Source organism: Hypanus sabinus, chromosome 12 (assembly GCF_030144855.1).
Source record: "Hypanus sabinus isolate sHypSab1 chromosome 12, sHypSab1.hap1, whole genome shotgun sequence".
NCBI lineage: Eukaryota > Metazoa > Chordata > Chondrichthyes > Myliobatiformes > Dasyatidae > Hypanus > Hypanus sabinus.
Window position 1 is genome coordinate 100,736,604 of NC_082717.1, and position 16,244 is coordinate 100,752,847.

At 51.7% G+C, this 16,244-nt stretch overlaps 1 protein-coding gene across 1 annotated transcript in view; it reads left to right on the top strand.

Annotated features, from left to right (window-relative positions):
* acat2 (acetyl-CoA acetyltransferase 2) overlaps positions 1 to 16,244 on the top strand; it is a 70,517-nt gene that overhangs the window by 43,335 nt on the left and 10,938 nt on the right. Inside the window, exons 6-8 of the mRNA XM_059986547.1 lie at positions 7,253 to 7,375; positions 7,474 to 7,628; positions 16,062 to 16,172. Coding sequence (XP_059842530.1) covers positions 7,253 to 7,375; positions 7,474 to 7,628; positions 16,062 to 16,172 — 389 coding nt within the window. The remainder of the gene's footprint in view (positions 1 to 7,252; positions 7,376 to 7,473; positions 7,629 to 16,061; positions 16,173 to 16,244) is intronic.

The window sequence follows — 16,244 nt, forward strand, 5'->3', positions numbered from 1 at the left end:
TCAGTACGGTCACGTCGAGTGTGGTGTCCCTGTTCAGTACGGTCACGTCGAGTGCGGTATCCCTGTTCAGTACGGTCACGTCGAGTGTGGTGACCCTGTTCAGTACGGTCACGTCGAGTGTGGTGTCCCTGTTCAGTACAGTCACGTCGAGTGTGGTGTCCCTGTTCAGTACAGTCACGTCGAGTGTGGTGTCCCTGTTCAGTACGGTCACGTCGAGTGTGGTGTCCCTGTTCAGTACGGTCACGTCGAGTGTGGTGTCCCTGTTCAGTACAGTCACGTCGAGTGTGGTGTTCAGTACGGTCACGTCGAGTGCGGTGACCCTGTTCAGTACGGTCACGTCGAGTGTGGTGACCCTGTTCAGTACGGTCACGTCGAGTGTGGTGTTCAGTACGGTCACGTCGAGTGCGGTGACCCTGTTCAGTACGGTCACGACGAGTGTGGTGTTCAGTACGGTCACGTCGAGTGCGGTGACCCTGTTCAGTACGGTCACGTCGAGTGCGGTGACCCTGTTCAGTACGGTCACGTCGAGTGTGGTGTCCCTGTTCAGTACGGTCACGTCGAGTGTGGTGACCCTGTTCAGTACGGTCACGTCGAGTGTGGTGACCCTGTTCAGTACGGTCACGTTGAGTGTGGTGTCCCTGTTCAGTACGGTCACGTCGAGTGCGGTGACCCTGTTCAGTACGGTCACGTCGAGTGCGGTGACCCTGTTCAGTACGGTCACGTCGAGTGTGGTGTTCAGTACGGTCACGTCGAGTGTGGTTACCCTGTTCAGTACGGTCACGTCGAGTGCGGTATCCCTGTTCAGTACGGTCACGTCGAGTGTGGTGTCCCTGTTCAGTACGGTCACGTCGAGTGCGGTGTTCCTGTTCAGTACGGTCACGTCGAGTGTGGTGTCCCTGTTCAGTACGGTCACGTCGAGTGCGGTGACCCTGTTCAGTACGGTCACGTCGAGTGCGGTATCCCTGTTCAGTACGGTCACGTCGAGTGCGGTATCCCTGTTCAGTACGGTCACGTCGAGTGTGGTGTTCAGTACGGTCACGTCGAGTGTGGTTACCCTGTTCAGTACGGTCACGTCGAGTGCGGTGTTCCTGTTCAGTACGGTCACGTCGAGTGTGGTGTCCCTGTTCAGTACGGTCACGTCGAGTGCGGTGTTCCTGTTCAGTACGGTCACGTCGAGTGTGGTGTCCCTGTTCAGTACGGTCACGTCGAGTGTGGTGACCCTGTTCAGTACGGTCACGTCGAGTGTGGTTACCCTGTTCAGTACGGTCACGTCGAGTGTGGTGTCCCTGTTCAGTACGGTCACGTCGAGTGTGGTGTCCCTGTTCAGTACGGTCACGTCGAGTGTGGTTACCCTGTTCAGTACGGTCACGTCGAGTGTGGTGTCCCTGTTCAGTACGGTCACGTCGAGTGTGGTTACCCTGTTCAGTACGGTCACGTCGAGTGTGGTTACCCTGTTCAGTACGGTCACGTCGAGTGTGGTGACCCTGTTCAGTACGGTCACGTCGAGTGTGGTGTCCCTGTTCAGTACGGTCACGTCGAGTGTGGTTACCCTGTTCAGTACGGTCACGTTGAGTGTGGTGTTCAGTACGGTCACGTTGAGTGTGGTGTTCAGTACGGTCACGTCGAGTGTGGTGTCCCTGTTCAGTACGGTCACGTCGAGTGTGGTGACCCTGTTCAGTACGGTCACGTCGAGTGCGGTGTCCCTGTTCAGTACGGTCACGTCGAGTGCGGTGTCCCTGTTCAGTACGGTCACGTCGAGTGTGGTTACCCTGTTCAGTACGGTCACGTCGAGTGCGGTATCCCTGTTCAGTACGGTCACGTTGAGTGTGGTTACCCTGTTCAGTACGGTCACGTCGAGTGCGGTATCCCTGTTCAGTACGGTCACGTTGAGTGTGGTGTCCCTGTTCAGTACGGTCACGTCGAGTGCGGTGACCCTGTTCAGTACGGTCACGTCGAGTGTGGTGTCCCTGTTCAGTACGGTCACGTCGAGTGTGGTGACCCTCTTCAGTACGGTCACGACGAGTGTGGTATCCCTGTTCAGTACGGTCACGTCGAGTGTGGTATCCCTGTTCAGTACGGTCACGACGAGTGTGGTATCCCTGTTCAGTACGGTCACGTCGAGTGTGGTGACCCTGTTCAGTACGGTCACGTCGAGTGTGGTGACCCTGTTCAGTACGGTCACGTCGAGTGCGGTGACCCTGTTCAGTACGGTCACGACGAGTGTGGTATCCCTGTTCAGTACGGTCACGTCGAGTGTGGTGACCCTGTTCAGTACGGTCACGTCGAGTGTGGTGACCCTGTTCAGTACGGTCACGTCGAGTGTGGTGTCCCTGTTCAGTACGGTCACGTCGAGTGTGGTGTCCCTGTTCAGTACGGTCACGTCGAGTGCGGTGTCCCTGTTCAGTACGGTCACGTCGAGTGTGGTGTTCAGTACGGTCACGTCGAGTGCGGTGACCCTGTTCAGTACGGTCACGTCGAGTGTGGTGTTCAGTACGGTCACGTCGAGTGCGGTGACCCTGTTCAGTACGGTCACGTCGAGTGTGGTGTCCCTGTTCAGTACGGTCACGTCGAGTGTGGTGTCCCTGTTCAGTACGGTCACGTCGAGTGTGGTGACCCTGTTCAGTACGGTCACGTCGAGTGTGGTGTTCAGTACGGTCACGTCGAGTGTGGTGACCCTGTTCAGTACGGTCACGTCGAGTGCGGTGTCCCTGTTCAGTACGGTCACGTCGAGTGCGGTGTCCCTGTTCAGTACGGTCACGTCGAGTGTGGTGTCCCTGTTCAGTACGGTCACGTCGAGTGTGGTGTCCCTGTTCAGTACGGTCACGTCGAGTGTGGTGACCCTGTTCAGTACGGTCACGTCGAGTGTGGTGTTCAGTACGGTCACGTCGAGTGTGGTGACCCTGTTCAGTACGGTCACGTCGAGTGCGGTGACCCTGTTCAGTACGGTCACGTCGAGTGTGGTGTCCCTGTTCAGTACGGTCACGTCGAGTGTGGTGTCCCTGTTCAGTACGGTCACGTCGAGTGTGGTGACCCTGTTCAGTACGGTCACGTCGAGTGTGGTGTTCAGTACGGTCACGTCGAGTGTGGTGACCCTGTTCAGTACGGTCACGTCGAGTGCGGTGTCCCTGTTCAGTACGGTCACGTCGAGTGCGGTGTCCCTGTTCAGTACGGTCACGTCGAGTGTGGTGACCCTGTTCAGTACGGTCACGTCGAGTGTGGTGTCCCTGTTCAGTACGGTCACGTCGAGTGTGGTGTCCCTGTTCAGTACGGTCACGTCGAGTGTGGTGACCCTGTTCAGTACGGTCACGTCGAGTGTGGTGTCCCTGTTCAGTACGGTCACGTCGAGTACGGTGACCCTGTTCAGTACGGTCACGTCGAGTGTGGTGTCCCTGTTCAGTACGGTCACGTCGAGTGCGGTGTCCCTGTTCAGTACGGTCACGTCGAGTACGGTGACCCTGTTCAGTACGGTCACGTCGAGTGCGGTGTCCCTGTTCAGTACGGTCACGTCGAGTACGGTGACCCTGTTCAGTACGGTCACGTCGAGTACGGTGACCCTGTTCAGTACGGTCACGTCGAGTACGGTGTCCCTGTTCAGTACGGTCACGTCGAGTACGGTGTCCCTGTTCAGTACGGTCACGTCGAGTACGGTGACCCTGTTCAGTACGGTCACGTCGAGTACGGTGACCCTGTTCAGTACGGTCACGTCGAGTACGGTGACCCTGTTCAGTACGGTCACGTCGAGTGTGGTGTTCAGTACGGTCACGTCGAGTGTGGTGTCCCTGTTCAGTACGGTCACGTCGAGTACGGTGACCCTGTTCAGTACGGTCACGTCGAGTGTGGTGTCCCTGTTCAGTACGGTCACGTCGAGTGTGGTGTTCAGTACGGTCACGTCGAGTGCGGTGTCCCTGTTCAGTACGGTCACGACGAGTGTGGTGTCCCTGTTCAGTACGGTCACGTCGAGTGTGGTGTTCAGTACGGTCACGTCGAGTGTGGTGTCCCTGTTCAGTACGGTCACGTCGAGTACGGTGACCCTGTTCAGTACGGTCACGTCGAGTGTGGTGTTCAGTACGGTCACGTCGAGTACGGTGACCCTGTTCAGTACGGTCACGTCGAGTGCGGTGTCCCTGTTCAGTACGGTCACGTCGAGTGTGGTGTCCCTGTTCAGTACGGTCACGTCGAGTGCGGTGTCCCTGTTCAGTACGGTCACGTCGAGTGCGGTGTCCCTGTTCAGTACGGTCACGTCGAGTGTGGTGTCCCTGTTCAGTACGGTCACGTCGAGTGTGGTGTTCAGTACGGTCACGTCGAGTGTGGTGTCCCTGTTCAGTACGGTCACGTCGAGTGTGGTGACCCTGTTCAGTACGGTCACGTCGAGTGCGGTGTCCCTGTTCAGTACGGTCACGTCGAGTGCGGTGTCCCTGTTCAGTACGGTCACGTCGAGTGCGGTGTCCCTGTTCAGTACGGTCACGTCGAGTGTGGTGTCCCTGTTCAGTACGGTCACGTCGAGTGTGGTGTTCAGTACGGTCACGTCGAGTGTGGTGTCCCTGTTCAGTACGGTCACGTCGAGTGTGGTGTCCCTGTTCAGTACGGTCACGTTGAGTGCGGTGTCCCTGTTCAGTACGGTCACGTCGAGTGTGGTGTCCCTGTTCAGTACGGTCACGACGAGTGTGGTGTCCCTGTTCAGTACGGTCACGTCGAGTGTGGTGTTCAGTACGGTCACGTCGAGTGCGGTGACCCTGTTCAGTACGGTCACGTCGAGTGTGGTGTCCCTGTTCAGTACAGTCACGTCGAGTGTGGTGACCCTGTTCAGTACGGTCACGTCGAGTGTGGTGTTCAGTACGGTCACGTCGAGTGCGGTGACCCTGTTCAGTACGGTCACGTCGAGTGTGGTGTCCCTGTTCAGTACAGTCACGTCGAGTGTGGTGACCCTGTTCAGTACGGTCACGTCGAGTGTGGTGTTCAGTACGGTCACGTCGAGTGTGGTGACCCTGTTCAGTACGGTCACGTCGAGTGTGGTGACCCTGTTCAGTACGGTCACGTCGAGTGTGGTGACCGTGTTCAGTACGGTCACGTCGAGTGGGGTGACCCTGTTCAGTACGGTCACGTCGAGTGTGGTGACCGTGTTCAGTACGGTCACGTCGAGTGTGGTGACCCTGTTCAGTACGGTCACGTCGAGTACGGTGACCCTGTTCAGTACGGTCACGTCGAGTGTGGTGTTCAGTACGGTCACGTCGAGTGTGGTGTTCAGTACGGTCACGTCGAGTGCGGTGTCCCTGTTCAGTACGGTCACGTCGAGTACGGTGACCCTGTTCAGTACGGTCACGTCGAGTGCGGTGACCCTGTTCAGTACGGTCACGTCGAGTGTGGTGTCCCTGTTCAGTACGGTCACGTCGAGTGCGGTGACCCTGTTCAGTACAGTCACGTCGAGTGCGGTGACCCTGTTCAGTACGGTCACGTCGAGTGTGGTGTCCCTGTTCAGTACGGTCACGTCGAGTGCGGTGACCCTGTTCAGTACAGTCACGTCGAGTGCGGTGTCCCTGTTCAGTACGGTCACGACGAGTGTGGTGTCCCTGTTCAGTACGGTCACGTCGAGTGTGGTGACCCTGTTCAGTACGGTCACGTCGAGTGCGGTGACCCTGTTCAGTACGGTCACGTCGAGTGTGGTGTTCAGTACGGTCACGTCGAGTGTGGTGTCCCTGTTCAGTACGGTCACGTCGAGTGTGGTGTCCCTGTTCAGTACGGTCACGTCGAGTGCGGTGTCCCTGTTCAGTACGGTCACGTCGAGTGCGGTGACCCTGTTCAGTACGGTCACGTCGAGTGTGGTGTCCCTGTTCAGTACGGTCACGTCGAGTGTGGTGTCCCTGTTCAGTACGGTCACGTCGAGTGTGGTGTTCAGTACGGTCACGTCGAGTGTGGTGTCCCTGTTCAGTACGGTCACGTCGAGTGTGGTGTCCCTGTTCAGTACGGTCACGTCGAGTGCGGTGACCCTGTTCAGTACGGTCACGTCGAGTGTGGTGTCCCTGTTCAGTACGGTCACGTCGAGTGTGGTGACCCTGTTCAGTACGGTCACGTCGAGTGTGGTGTCCCTGTTCAGTACGGTCACGTCGAGTGCGGTGACCCTGTTCAGTACGGTCACGTCGAGTGTGGTGACCCTCTTCAGTACGGTCACGTCGAGTGCGGTGTCCCTGTTCAGTACGGTCACGTCGAGTGCGGTGACCCTGTTCAGTACGGTCACGTCGAGTGTGGTGACCCTGTTCAGTACGGTCACGTCGAGTGCGGTGACCCTGTTCAGTACGGTCACGTCGAGTGCGGTGACCCTGTTCAGTACGGTCACGTCGAGTGTGGTGACCCTGTTCAGTACGGTCACGTCGAGTGCGGTGTCCCTGTTCAGTACGGTCACGTCGAGTGTGGTGTTCAGTACGGTCACGTCGAGTGTGGTGTTCAGTACGGTCACGTCGAGTACGGTGACCCTGTTCAGTACGGTCACGTCGAGTGTGGTGTCCCTGTTCAGTACGGTCACGTCGAGTACGGTGACCCTGTTCAGTACGGTCACGTCGAGTGTGGTGTCCCTGTTCAGTACGGTCACGTCGAGTGTGGTGTCCCTGTTCAGTACGGTCACGTCGAGTGCGGTATCCCTGTTCAGTACGGTCACGTCGAGTGTGGTGTCCCTGTTCAGTACGGTCACGTCGAGTGTGGTGACCCTCTTCAGTACGGTCACGTCGAGTGCGGTGACCCTGTTACTCAAGCCTTCATTTGAATGAAAACCCCAACTGTAATCTGAAAGCACCAGGCCTTTGTGCTTTAAACATCTGAACTACATTTCTGAATATCTTTTAGAAGTCTCGTCTCTGCAGGGTTGAAATCACTAATAGCAGAGTGCATGCATTAAGGCAAGAGGGGTTAAGTTCAATTTAATTTAATATGATTGGTAAAGTAAATTAATAATGTTAATAAAAGGTTATTTATGCCATTATAAATTCAAAACTGCACTTCAGTCTCTATGAAACGCAACATGTGTAGGAGATCTTTTGTTGAAACTGAGATTTTTTTCCTCTGCTTTTTGACATAAAGCTCTGTTTTCCATCCTGTATTTGATCTGTTTCTATGAGTTGTGTTCAGACTTGTTAACGGGTTGTTCCCCTTAGCATGAGTGAAGTAACTATGAGCTGTACAAACCTGGTTTTACTTCGGAGATTCTGCCCTTGTCCCGGTTGCTTGCTGTGGGTTTCCAGTAATGTCCTGGCTCTATCTTTAGGTGTCATCGAGGTGGTGGACGATGAATTCCCCCGTCATGGGAGTAGCTTCGAAGCCATGTCAGCTCTTAAGCCATACTTCATAAGAGATGGGACTGGCAGCGTCACTGCTGGTAATGCCTCAGGTGAGTGAGCAAATTCCCTACAACCCCCCCACCCCGAGTGTCTGCCCCCCCGCCAAGAAACTGAACGGATTTTATTGGTACCTGTTCCTGTGTTCCAGGAATAAACGATGGGGCTGCAGCGGTGATTCTGATGAAGAAATCGAAGGCCCTTGAGAAAAGTCTGACACCTTTGGCACGCATCATATCCTGGGCGCAGGCAGGTTTGGATCCTGCGGTTATGGGCACAGGCCCTATCCCAGCCATAAAGAAAGCGGTAAGAAAAGTTTTCATAAAGCTGGAGATTGGCTTAATGTAGGAGAGTGACACTGAGGTCAAAGATCACTCCTGATCATGTGGAATGGAGGCGCAGACTGGCAAATAGCCTTCTGCTTCTGCCACAGGGAAGGTGACGGTCAGCTGGAAAGAGTGCAGGAGATTTACAGAACATAGAACAGGCCCCTCTCATCTTCAATATTATGCCAAGCCAATAATCATATGCTCAACTAAACTAATTATTTCCACCTACACAATATCCATATTCTATTGCTGCAATTTCACATGTCTGGATAGCCACTATTGTAATCATCTTCCCCACCATTCTCTCAAAAACATGCCAGACATTTCAACCCTGCAGAGGAGATACTAGGTCCTTGCCACTCAATCCAACAAACTTCTATCAGATCTTCCCTCAGCCTCCATCGCTCCGGACATAACAACCCAAGTTTGTCCAGCCTCTTGTGCCCGCTAGTCTAGGCTGTATCCTGGTAAACCACTCCTGCACCCTCCCGGATAAAGGGGACTGCCAGATGCAGCCTAACCAGAGTTCTGTGAAATTGCAATGTAACTTCCCTGAGCGCATTTCCTTCTGCCATTTTCACCAGCCTCGTCAGCCTGTGCAACTTCTTTCAGGTTGCTGTGAGCTTGGATCCCAAGGTTCCTCTACTCATCCACACTGTTTATGGTCCTGCTTGCCAAACCTGAGAGTCCGTGATCTAGGGCTTCTGCTTGGTGACGACTGAATGATTTTGTGGGGACACACTCATCTACAACTGCTTTTATAAAGTCCATGACCACAGTGGTGTATTTGTTCAGATCCTCTGATGAGTCCACCAGCTCGAGCAATTCCATAGTCACTCCTCGCCTCCCACGACCACCTCTTTGTTGTCCTTACTCTGGAGCCTAGCTCTTTAGTCTCTGCCTGTATGCAGGTAGGAGAATGACTACCAAGTGATCAGATTTCCCAATGTGTGGTTTAGGCATGGACTGGTAGGCATTCCTTACCATGGTATAGCGGTGGTCTAGTATGTTGGGACCTGTGGTGTTACAAGTTAACCTGCTGATGGTAATTGGACAGGTTCTTCAGACATGCCTGGTTGAAGTCCCCGACCGTGCTTTGAAATGCTTCAGGGTGTTTCGTGTTTGGTGATGGCAGCATGCAGTATCTCCAGTGCCTGGTTAGCAAGCTGATGGTGGTATGTAAACTGTGATCAGGACCCCGGAGGAGAACTCTCTGATCATTAGGTGTTCTAGGTTGGGGAAACATGAGTTTAACAAAACCGCCACCTCGGAGCACCAAAGGAAGTTTATCATGAAACACACACCCCCACCTTTTGTCTTCTACAAATTAGCAATTCAGTCCATCCTGAGTATCAAGAAGCCTTCGGGTCTGATCAACGAATCTGGCATGCTCGGAGTAAGCCACGTCCCAGCAAAACACGGCACACAACGATTTCTCATTTCCCTCCAATACAGCAATCTTGCCCTCAGGTACTCTGTCTTGTTCTCCAGCGACTGCTCATTTACTATCGAGATACTGGGTAGAGGAGGGTTCTCATTTCCCTGTGTTTCAGCCTGGCTTGGAGTTTCCCACCACCCCCTCACAATCCTGCCTCACCTCTGGCCATGCCAATTAAACTTTGTCCGCTTAAAGATGCTGTACCTGCTTGCTTGAGAGTTCAGCCACCAAGTCTCTCAGAAGATTGTGTAAACTGTAGATTATTAAGTTGATTTTAAAGTGCATTGCTTAAAGGGGAATCACATGTTGCAGATTGCAGGGAGAATAATTTGAAAGAAACTGGAAGCAGCCCAGATATTGACATGGTTCAGTGACTCCATCTTGCATAGGCACATTAATGTGCATTGTTCAGCTCTCTTCAGCCTCCTCAGAAAGCGGAGGTATTCGTGATTGTGGGACGTGTTCTGGGTCCGTTTGAGTGGTGCGAGTTCTCCTGAAGTCGATAACCATCTCCTTAGTCATGTTGCCATTCAGGAAGAGGTTTATTTGCTTGGCACAGCCATTGGGCTCTTCTGCTCTCTGTAGGCCGTCTCATCATTGTTGGTGATGAGCCCCAGCACCGTCATGTCATCGGTGACCTTGACAATGTGATTGCTCAGGTGTTTGGACGTGAAGTCACGTGTAAGCAGAGTGTACAGCAATGGGCTCAGCGCACAGTCCTGGGGTCACCCGTACGGTGAGCGATGGGGAGGGAGGAGCGGTTGTGCATCCTATCTGAGGTCTGTGGGTTAGGAGGACCAACACCCAGTTGCACTGTGGTTTTTAGACCGAGGAGTTGGAGTTTGTTCACCGGGGAATGCTGAACTGAAACCCAGAAGCAGCATTCCGACATCAGTGTCCTTGTTTTCTAAGCGCGTCAGTTCAAAGCATCTCATGGTGACTGGAGTCAGTCTCACTGGATGGTAGTCATTCAGTTCTGAAGGTGCAGAGTTCTTTGATACAGGGATGATGGTGGCCCCGTGGGGACAGCAGCCTGGATGAGTGAAGTGGTGAAGACGTCAGTGAGCTGGTGTGTTCACTCTCTGAGTACAGGGCCTGGGGTGTTGTCTGGCCCCCAGCTTTAAGGGGGGGGGTGGTAGCCTTCATGGCTGGCATTGTGTTACATGCCTCATTTGTTTAGAGTATCAGGGAGGAGTTGTCACTGGTACAATCAACCACCATGTACTGAACTATGCTGCAAGTTCATCACACTTAACCAAAATATTCCATTGGACCATAAGGCATTGGGGCAGAATTAGGCCATTCAACCCATCAAATATTCTCTGCCTTTCCACCATAACTGATTTATTATCCGTCTCAACCTCATTCCCTTGCCTACTCCCTGTAACCTTTGACACAGTAATTGATCAAGAACCTATTAACCTCTGCCTTAAATTGTCGTCTGTGGCAATGAATTCCACAGATTCAACATCCTGTTCACATCCACTCTATCTAAGCCATTCAATATCCAATAGGTTTCAATGAGATCTACCCCCCCCCCCCCCCCATTCTAAACTCCAGGGAGTACAGGCCCAGAGCCTTCAAATGCTCCCCGTATGTTAACCCTTCCATTCCCGGGATCATTCTGTGAACCTCCTCTGGACCCTCTCTAAACCCTGCACATCCTTTCTTAGATAAAGGGTCCAAACCTGCTCACAGTACTACAAGTGCGATCTGACAAATATCATATAAAACCTCAGCTTTACATCCTTGCTTTTGTACTCCAGTCCTCTGGAAGTGAATGCTAACATTGCCTTCCTCACCAACGACTCATCTGTCCGAGGACTCCCAAGTCCCTTTGCAGCTTTAATTTTTGAATTTTCTCCCTATTTGTATAACACTGCACATCTTTATTCCTTCTGCCAAAGTAAATGATCATTCATTTCCATACTCTGTATTCCATCTGCCATTTCTTTTCTCTTTCTACTTCCTTCTACAGACACCCTGCTTCCTCTGCCACTCCACCTATTTTCATAGTGTCCTCAAACATGGCCACAAAGCAAACAATCCCTTAATTATGTAACCCCCTGGGTCGCCTCAGGCTCGCTCAGCTCGTTTCCGTCTAGGGGGAGCAGCCTTCGGCCCCGCCAAACTGGGTAATCAGCTGGTGTGGATGCTGTGTGATGTCCCCGCCTCGCCCAAAAACAGACAGTACGCCATATGCGATTAAGTGAGTACAATTTATAAAGGTTACTGTAACTAAGTGATTAATAATGATACAGTATATATGAAGAAACAAATAAAGAAAAGGCGCCAAACTTATCAAAGTCCAAACCACTTCGTGCACAACCGTTGGAGCTCAATTTCGGAAGTCTTCTGGCCACCATTCGATCCCCTCTGAACTCCTCGACTCGCAGCTCAGGACCCTCCGAGTGGTCAACCAAGCACATTTAGCTTCATCCCCCCTCCTCGGAGTACCTCCCGGCCTCAGACTCCCGCTTGGGGTCCGATCCTCGCCCAGCTTACAGCATTGCGTCCTCTCTCTCAACCCCCTCGCGCCGATCTGCCCAAAAGCCCGTCAACAAAAGCTTACAGACTCAGAAGAAAGAACATTAATCCCCATTTGGTTTACAAAGGAATACAATTCTCGTTATCAGTAAAGGAGCATTCCTGCTTTTAACAAAACAAAGAAACCCTTTCCCAACAGTAACAAAGAAAAAAGAAGAAACCCCCTTTACAATTAAATAATTGACAAATGATGCCAAAAGACGCAGTCCCAACACCGACCCCTGCAGCACACCACTAGTCACTGGCAGCCAACCGGAAAAGGCCCAATTTGCTCCCAGTCTTTTCCTTCTGCCAGTCAGCAAGTGTTCCATCCATGCTAGTTTCGTTGCTGTAATGCCACGGGCTCTTGTTAAGCAGCCTCAAGTGTGGCACCTTGTCAAAGGCCTTCTGAAAATCCAAGTAATATCCACCGATTCTCCTTTGTCTATCACGCCTGTTATTTCCTCAAAGAATTCCAACAGATTTGTCAGGCAAGGTTTCCCCTTAAGGGAATCATGCTGATTTTGGCCCATTTTATCATTTGCCTCCAAGTGCCCGGAAACCTCATCCTTGATAAAGGACTCCAAAAATCTTCCCAACACTGAAGTCAGGCTAACCGGCCTGTAATTTCTTTCTGCCTCCCTTCCTTTTTAAAGAGTGGAGAGACATTTGCAGTTTTCCACTCCTCTGCAACCATTTGCAGAATCTAGTGATTAATAGTTTAACCCTCCTCCCCACAACAGCTCTAGCAAATCTGCCTGCAAGGATATTGGCCCCTCTCTGGGTCAGGTGTAACCTGTCCTTTTTAATACAGTGCATACTTCCCTCAGAAGAGATCCCAATGATCCAGAAATCTGAAATCCTGCCCCCTGCACCAATTCTTCAGCCAGGCATTCATCTGCGTTCACCGTGTTGTTAACCCTCAGAAGCACGTGGCACAGACAGCAACCCAGAGATTACTACACTTACACCCCGCTTAAGGCTGGGGATGCATTCATCAGTGCTATGCGACGCCATTACAACATTGTGTAAGTGGACATGTCCCTGATTTTAAAAGAATCAAGCCGGAGATATATATTATTTTATGTGAACACAGTAGTTCACGGAGTAAGAGACACGTAAACAGGCCTAACCTGTACGTCAGTGGAGCAGCCACACGTGGCAGCAGCAGCAGAGGGAAGTGGGTGGTGATTACATCTCACAGGAGGCACCAGGCTGCGGGACCTCCTTTCACATTGTCGTCTTCAAGTCAGCCTGGAGATTTGACTGCTTTTTTTTAGTTTCCTGTCCTGAAGTGGTTCTCGGTAGCCGAGATCGCCTCTCTTTGCCTTATTGCTTCGCTCCCAGTCAGGATCATCATCGATGAACTGGTCCACGATTTGTGCGATTGTGCTGGTGCCAGTGCTGAGTGCAGTGCTGGAGTTTCCTCTTCCCCATCCGGGTCCTCTGCTTCACCCAGGACGCATTGCTCTGCCAATTCTCGAAGACTCTCACCGTGGGAATGCAGTAACTCTTCAACATCGCCATCATTAACATCCTCACACCGTATTGCTTGCAGTTTCACATCCACGCTGATGCTTTCTGTAGACGTCTTACATGCATGACCCTAGCTGAAAGTTGCAGGCCGCTTTCCAGACATTACGGGTGAAGAAACGATGGAATGAAGTGGTGAGGGAGCAAGAGTGTTTAGACGTGCAGGAAGGCAGAGCGTGATTGGCTGTGAGTGGCTCAGAGTGTATGTAGAGCGCTCTCATTGGCTGATTGAATGTTTACTGTAATGGTGGCCACCCTTGAAGTTTTAAGCATTGTTTAAAATGAAATTTCGTCATTTTTAAGAATTTCAATACGGAATTGAATAACTGCGTTGTGATGATTCAGCACTATGTGGGGGAGCATGTTGCAGGGTGTGACTTCACTGGAGGTCCTTTTCCAGCGTTTCACCCAGCTCCCTGTATGTTCTCTTCAGGACTTCCTCAATTTTCCTACTTCTGTCATTTGTACCAGTATGTTTCATGACTTCCAGCTGTTCACCCGCCCCCCTCGAGAATGCTGTGGATGCAATCCGAGACACCCCTGAGCCTCCCACCTGGGAGGGAGCATACCATCCGGATGTCTCTATCACATCCATAGAATCTGCTGTCCTGCTCCTCACCCCTGTCACCACTGCACTCCTCTTCAGCCACCTTCCTTTCTGAGCCGCAGAGCCAGACTCCGTCCCCCTCCCCCCACAGCAGGGAAAATGACCGCCAGCCTACTCCGCACTCTGACAGTCACCCAGGTACCCGCCTCCCATAGCTCCTGTCCATCACCTTCTCATTCTCCGAGTCGTCGAGCTGCGGCTCGGTGTGCTTCATGCAGATGAAGTTATTAGGGAGACTGGAGACCTCCCAGATCTCACACAGGGAGCATATCGCTAACCCTGCACCCATTGTCAGTGGCACTAGCTGCACATTAACAGGAAAAAATCCTAGCATTAAAATACATGCTACACTTCCATTCATCTGTTCCAGTGTGACTTTTACCTTAGTCCTGCCTGTTCTTACTATTCATGATGTCTACCTCCCTCTCAATCCTCCTTTCTCACCTGGTCCTCTGAGACTATACGACCATCGACCCTACCAAGTGAATTTAAAGCCTCCCAGCCAGGATATTGGTTCCCCTTCAGTTCAGGTGCAACCCGTCCCTTTTTGTAAAAGTCACCAAGAGGAGGTTTCAGTGACCAAGAACCTGAAACCCTGCCTCCTTACCCACTCATTCACTGTTGTATCTTTCAATCCCTGCCCTGACTAGCAGTTTACACCAGGAGTAATCCAGAGATTACTACCCTGGAGGTCCTGCTCTTCAGCCTTTTTCCTAACTCTCCCCCCTTCCTACCCATGTCTTTGGTGCCAGTGTGAGCTCACGCCCTCTATCTGCTGGTCTTCCTTTTGAGAATGTTCTGCAGATATGCTGAGATGTCCCTGACCCTGGCACCCAGGAGTCAACACACCATCTTCCACAAATCCAATCCATCTGCAGTATGGGAGTCCCAGTCAAATCATCTGCTTTCACAACCTTATCAGTGACATCTCTTCTGGGGAAGGTACAGCCTGTACAAAAAGGACAGGTTACAGCTGAACTTGATGGGAAACAATATCCTCGAGGGCAGGTTCGCTAGAGTTTCCGGGGAGGGTTGGACAGGGGGATGGGAACTGGAGTGGTGGGGCAGAGGATGAAGCAGTTGGTATATAAGTCGATGTGGTGGGTAGTGAGTCTGTAACGAAGGACAGGGTGCCACACTACCGTGCTGGCAAAACCCAATGTGATATTTGCTGTTTTGTGTCAGCAGTACTGCGCAAAGACAAAACTGCCGTAAGTTACAAAAGTAGTTAGTCTGGCAAAACAGGAATAACAAGGGGGTGTTTGTGGATCCTTCAGAAATCTGATGGCAGAAGCCATTTCTGAATCGTTGGGTGCAAGTCCTCGGGCTCTTGAAGTTTTAAGGATTGATGGTTCACTTGAATGGTTGGAAACAATTCAGTCTCTGGGGCGTTAGATTTCAACTACCGGAGTTCCGTTCGTGAGTTTTTGATGATTCCCTCGGGCTCTGCACCTCTTCCGCTTCATTTCTTTTCATCCAGAACTACCAGATGAGGATGTTAAACATTGACACGTAGATTCCAAGTTAAAAGCGTTGTTCAGATAAATTTCTGTTGTGTTGTTCTCACCCAGCAGCAGACTGCCTTGATAGAAAAGTCAGTTTCTGCAGCTCCTTGGCAAACAGATGGTTTCCTTTGTCCATTTTCCTACTGCTGATCTCTCTTCCTGATTCGATACCTTTGCCTTACAATGCAATTCCCCCAACTCGCTCAGTGCTGCCGTTAGACAACTCTGCAGAAGGAAGTGAACAAGACTTGGTTTGAGAAAAGGGAAGTGCTACAGTGGGTGGCGGAATGGAGGTTATGACTCTATCAAAGGAGGTATGAGGCACTCTTTCTCTCCGTTTGCCTGCAGCTCACTCTTCAGCAAGGAGTAGCACCTGCTTGGCGCCCCCCCGGTTCATGGTCACATCACAAGTCCTGATTATGCAGCCTGTGACACCAGGCAGACAATCTCTGAAGAGTATTGATAATGGCTGGGGTCACCTGTCTTGTGAAGTCACTGCCCGGAAGAAGACAATGGCAAACTACAATGCTAGCAAAAGTTGCCAAGAGCAAGCATGGTGATGGACCACGATCGCCCGCGTCATACGTCACAGGAAAGCTCCCGCCCAGAGTCCGTACCCACGGGGTTAATCATTTCCTTGTGGCTGGTGCACCCATGGTAGTGAATTCACAAGTGACAAGGCTTAAAGGCATTTAGCGAGAGTTATTTTAGTACTGTTTGCAGTTCTCAGGTGAAGCCGGTTTGTGTAAAATAGCCGACTTCCATCTGATGAACCCACTGACATTTTTAAACAATTCGCAGGTGGAGAAGGCCAAGTGGAATCTGGAGGAAGTTGACCTGTTTGAAATTAATGAAGCTTTTGCAGCACAGTCAATCGCGGTTATCAAGGAGTTGGGTTTGGACCCAGACAAGGTGAGTAATTGATACAAAACTCATCTCAGAAGTGTGAGGCTCACTTGGGAAAGGTGGGTAAAACTAGAATTT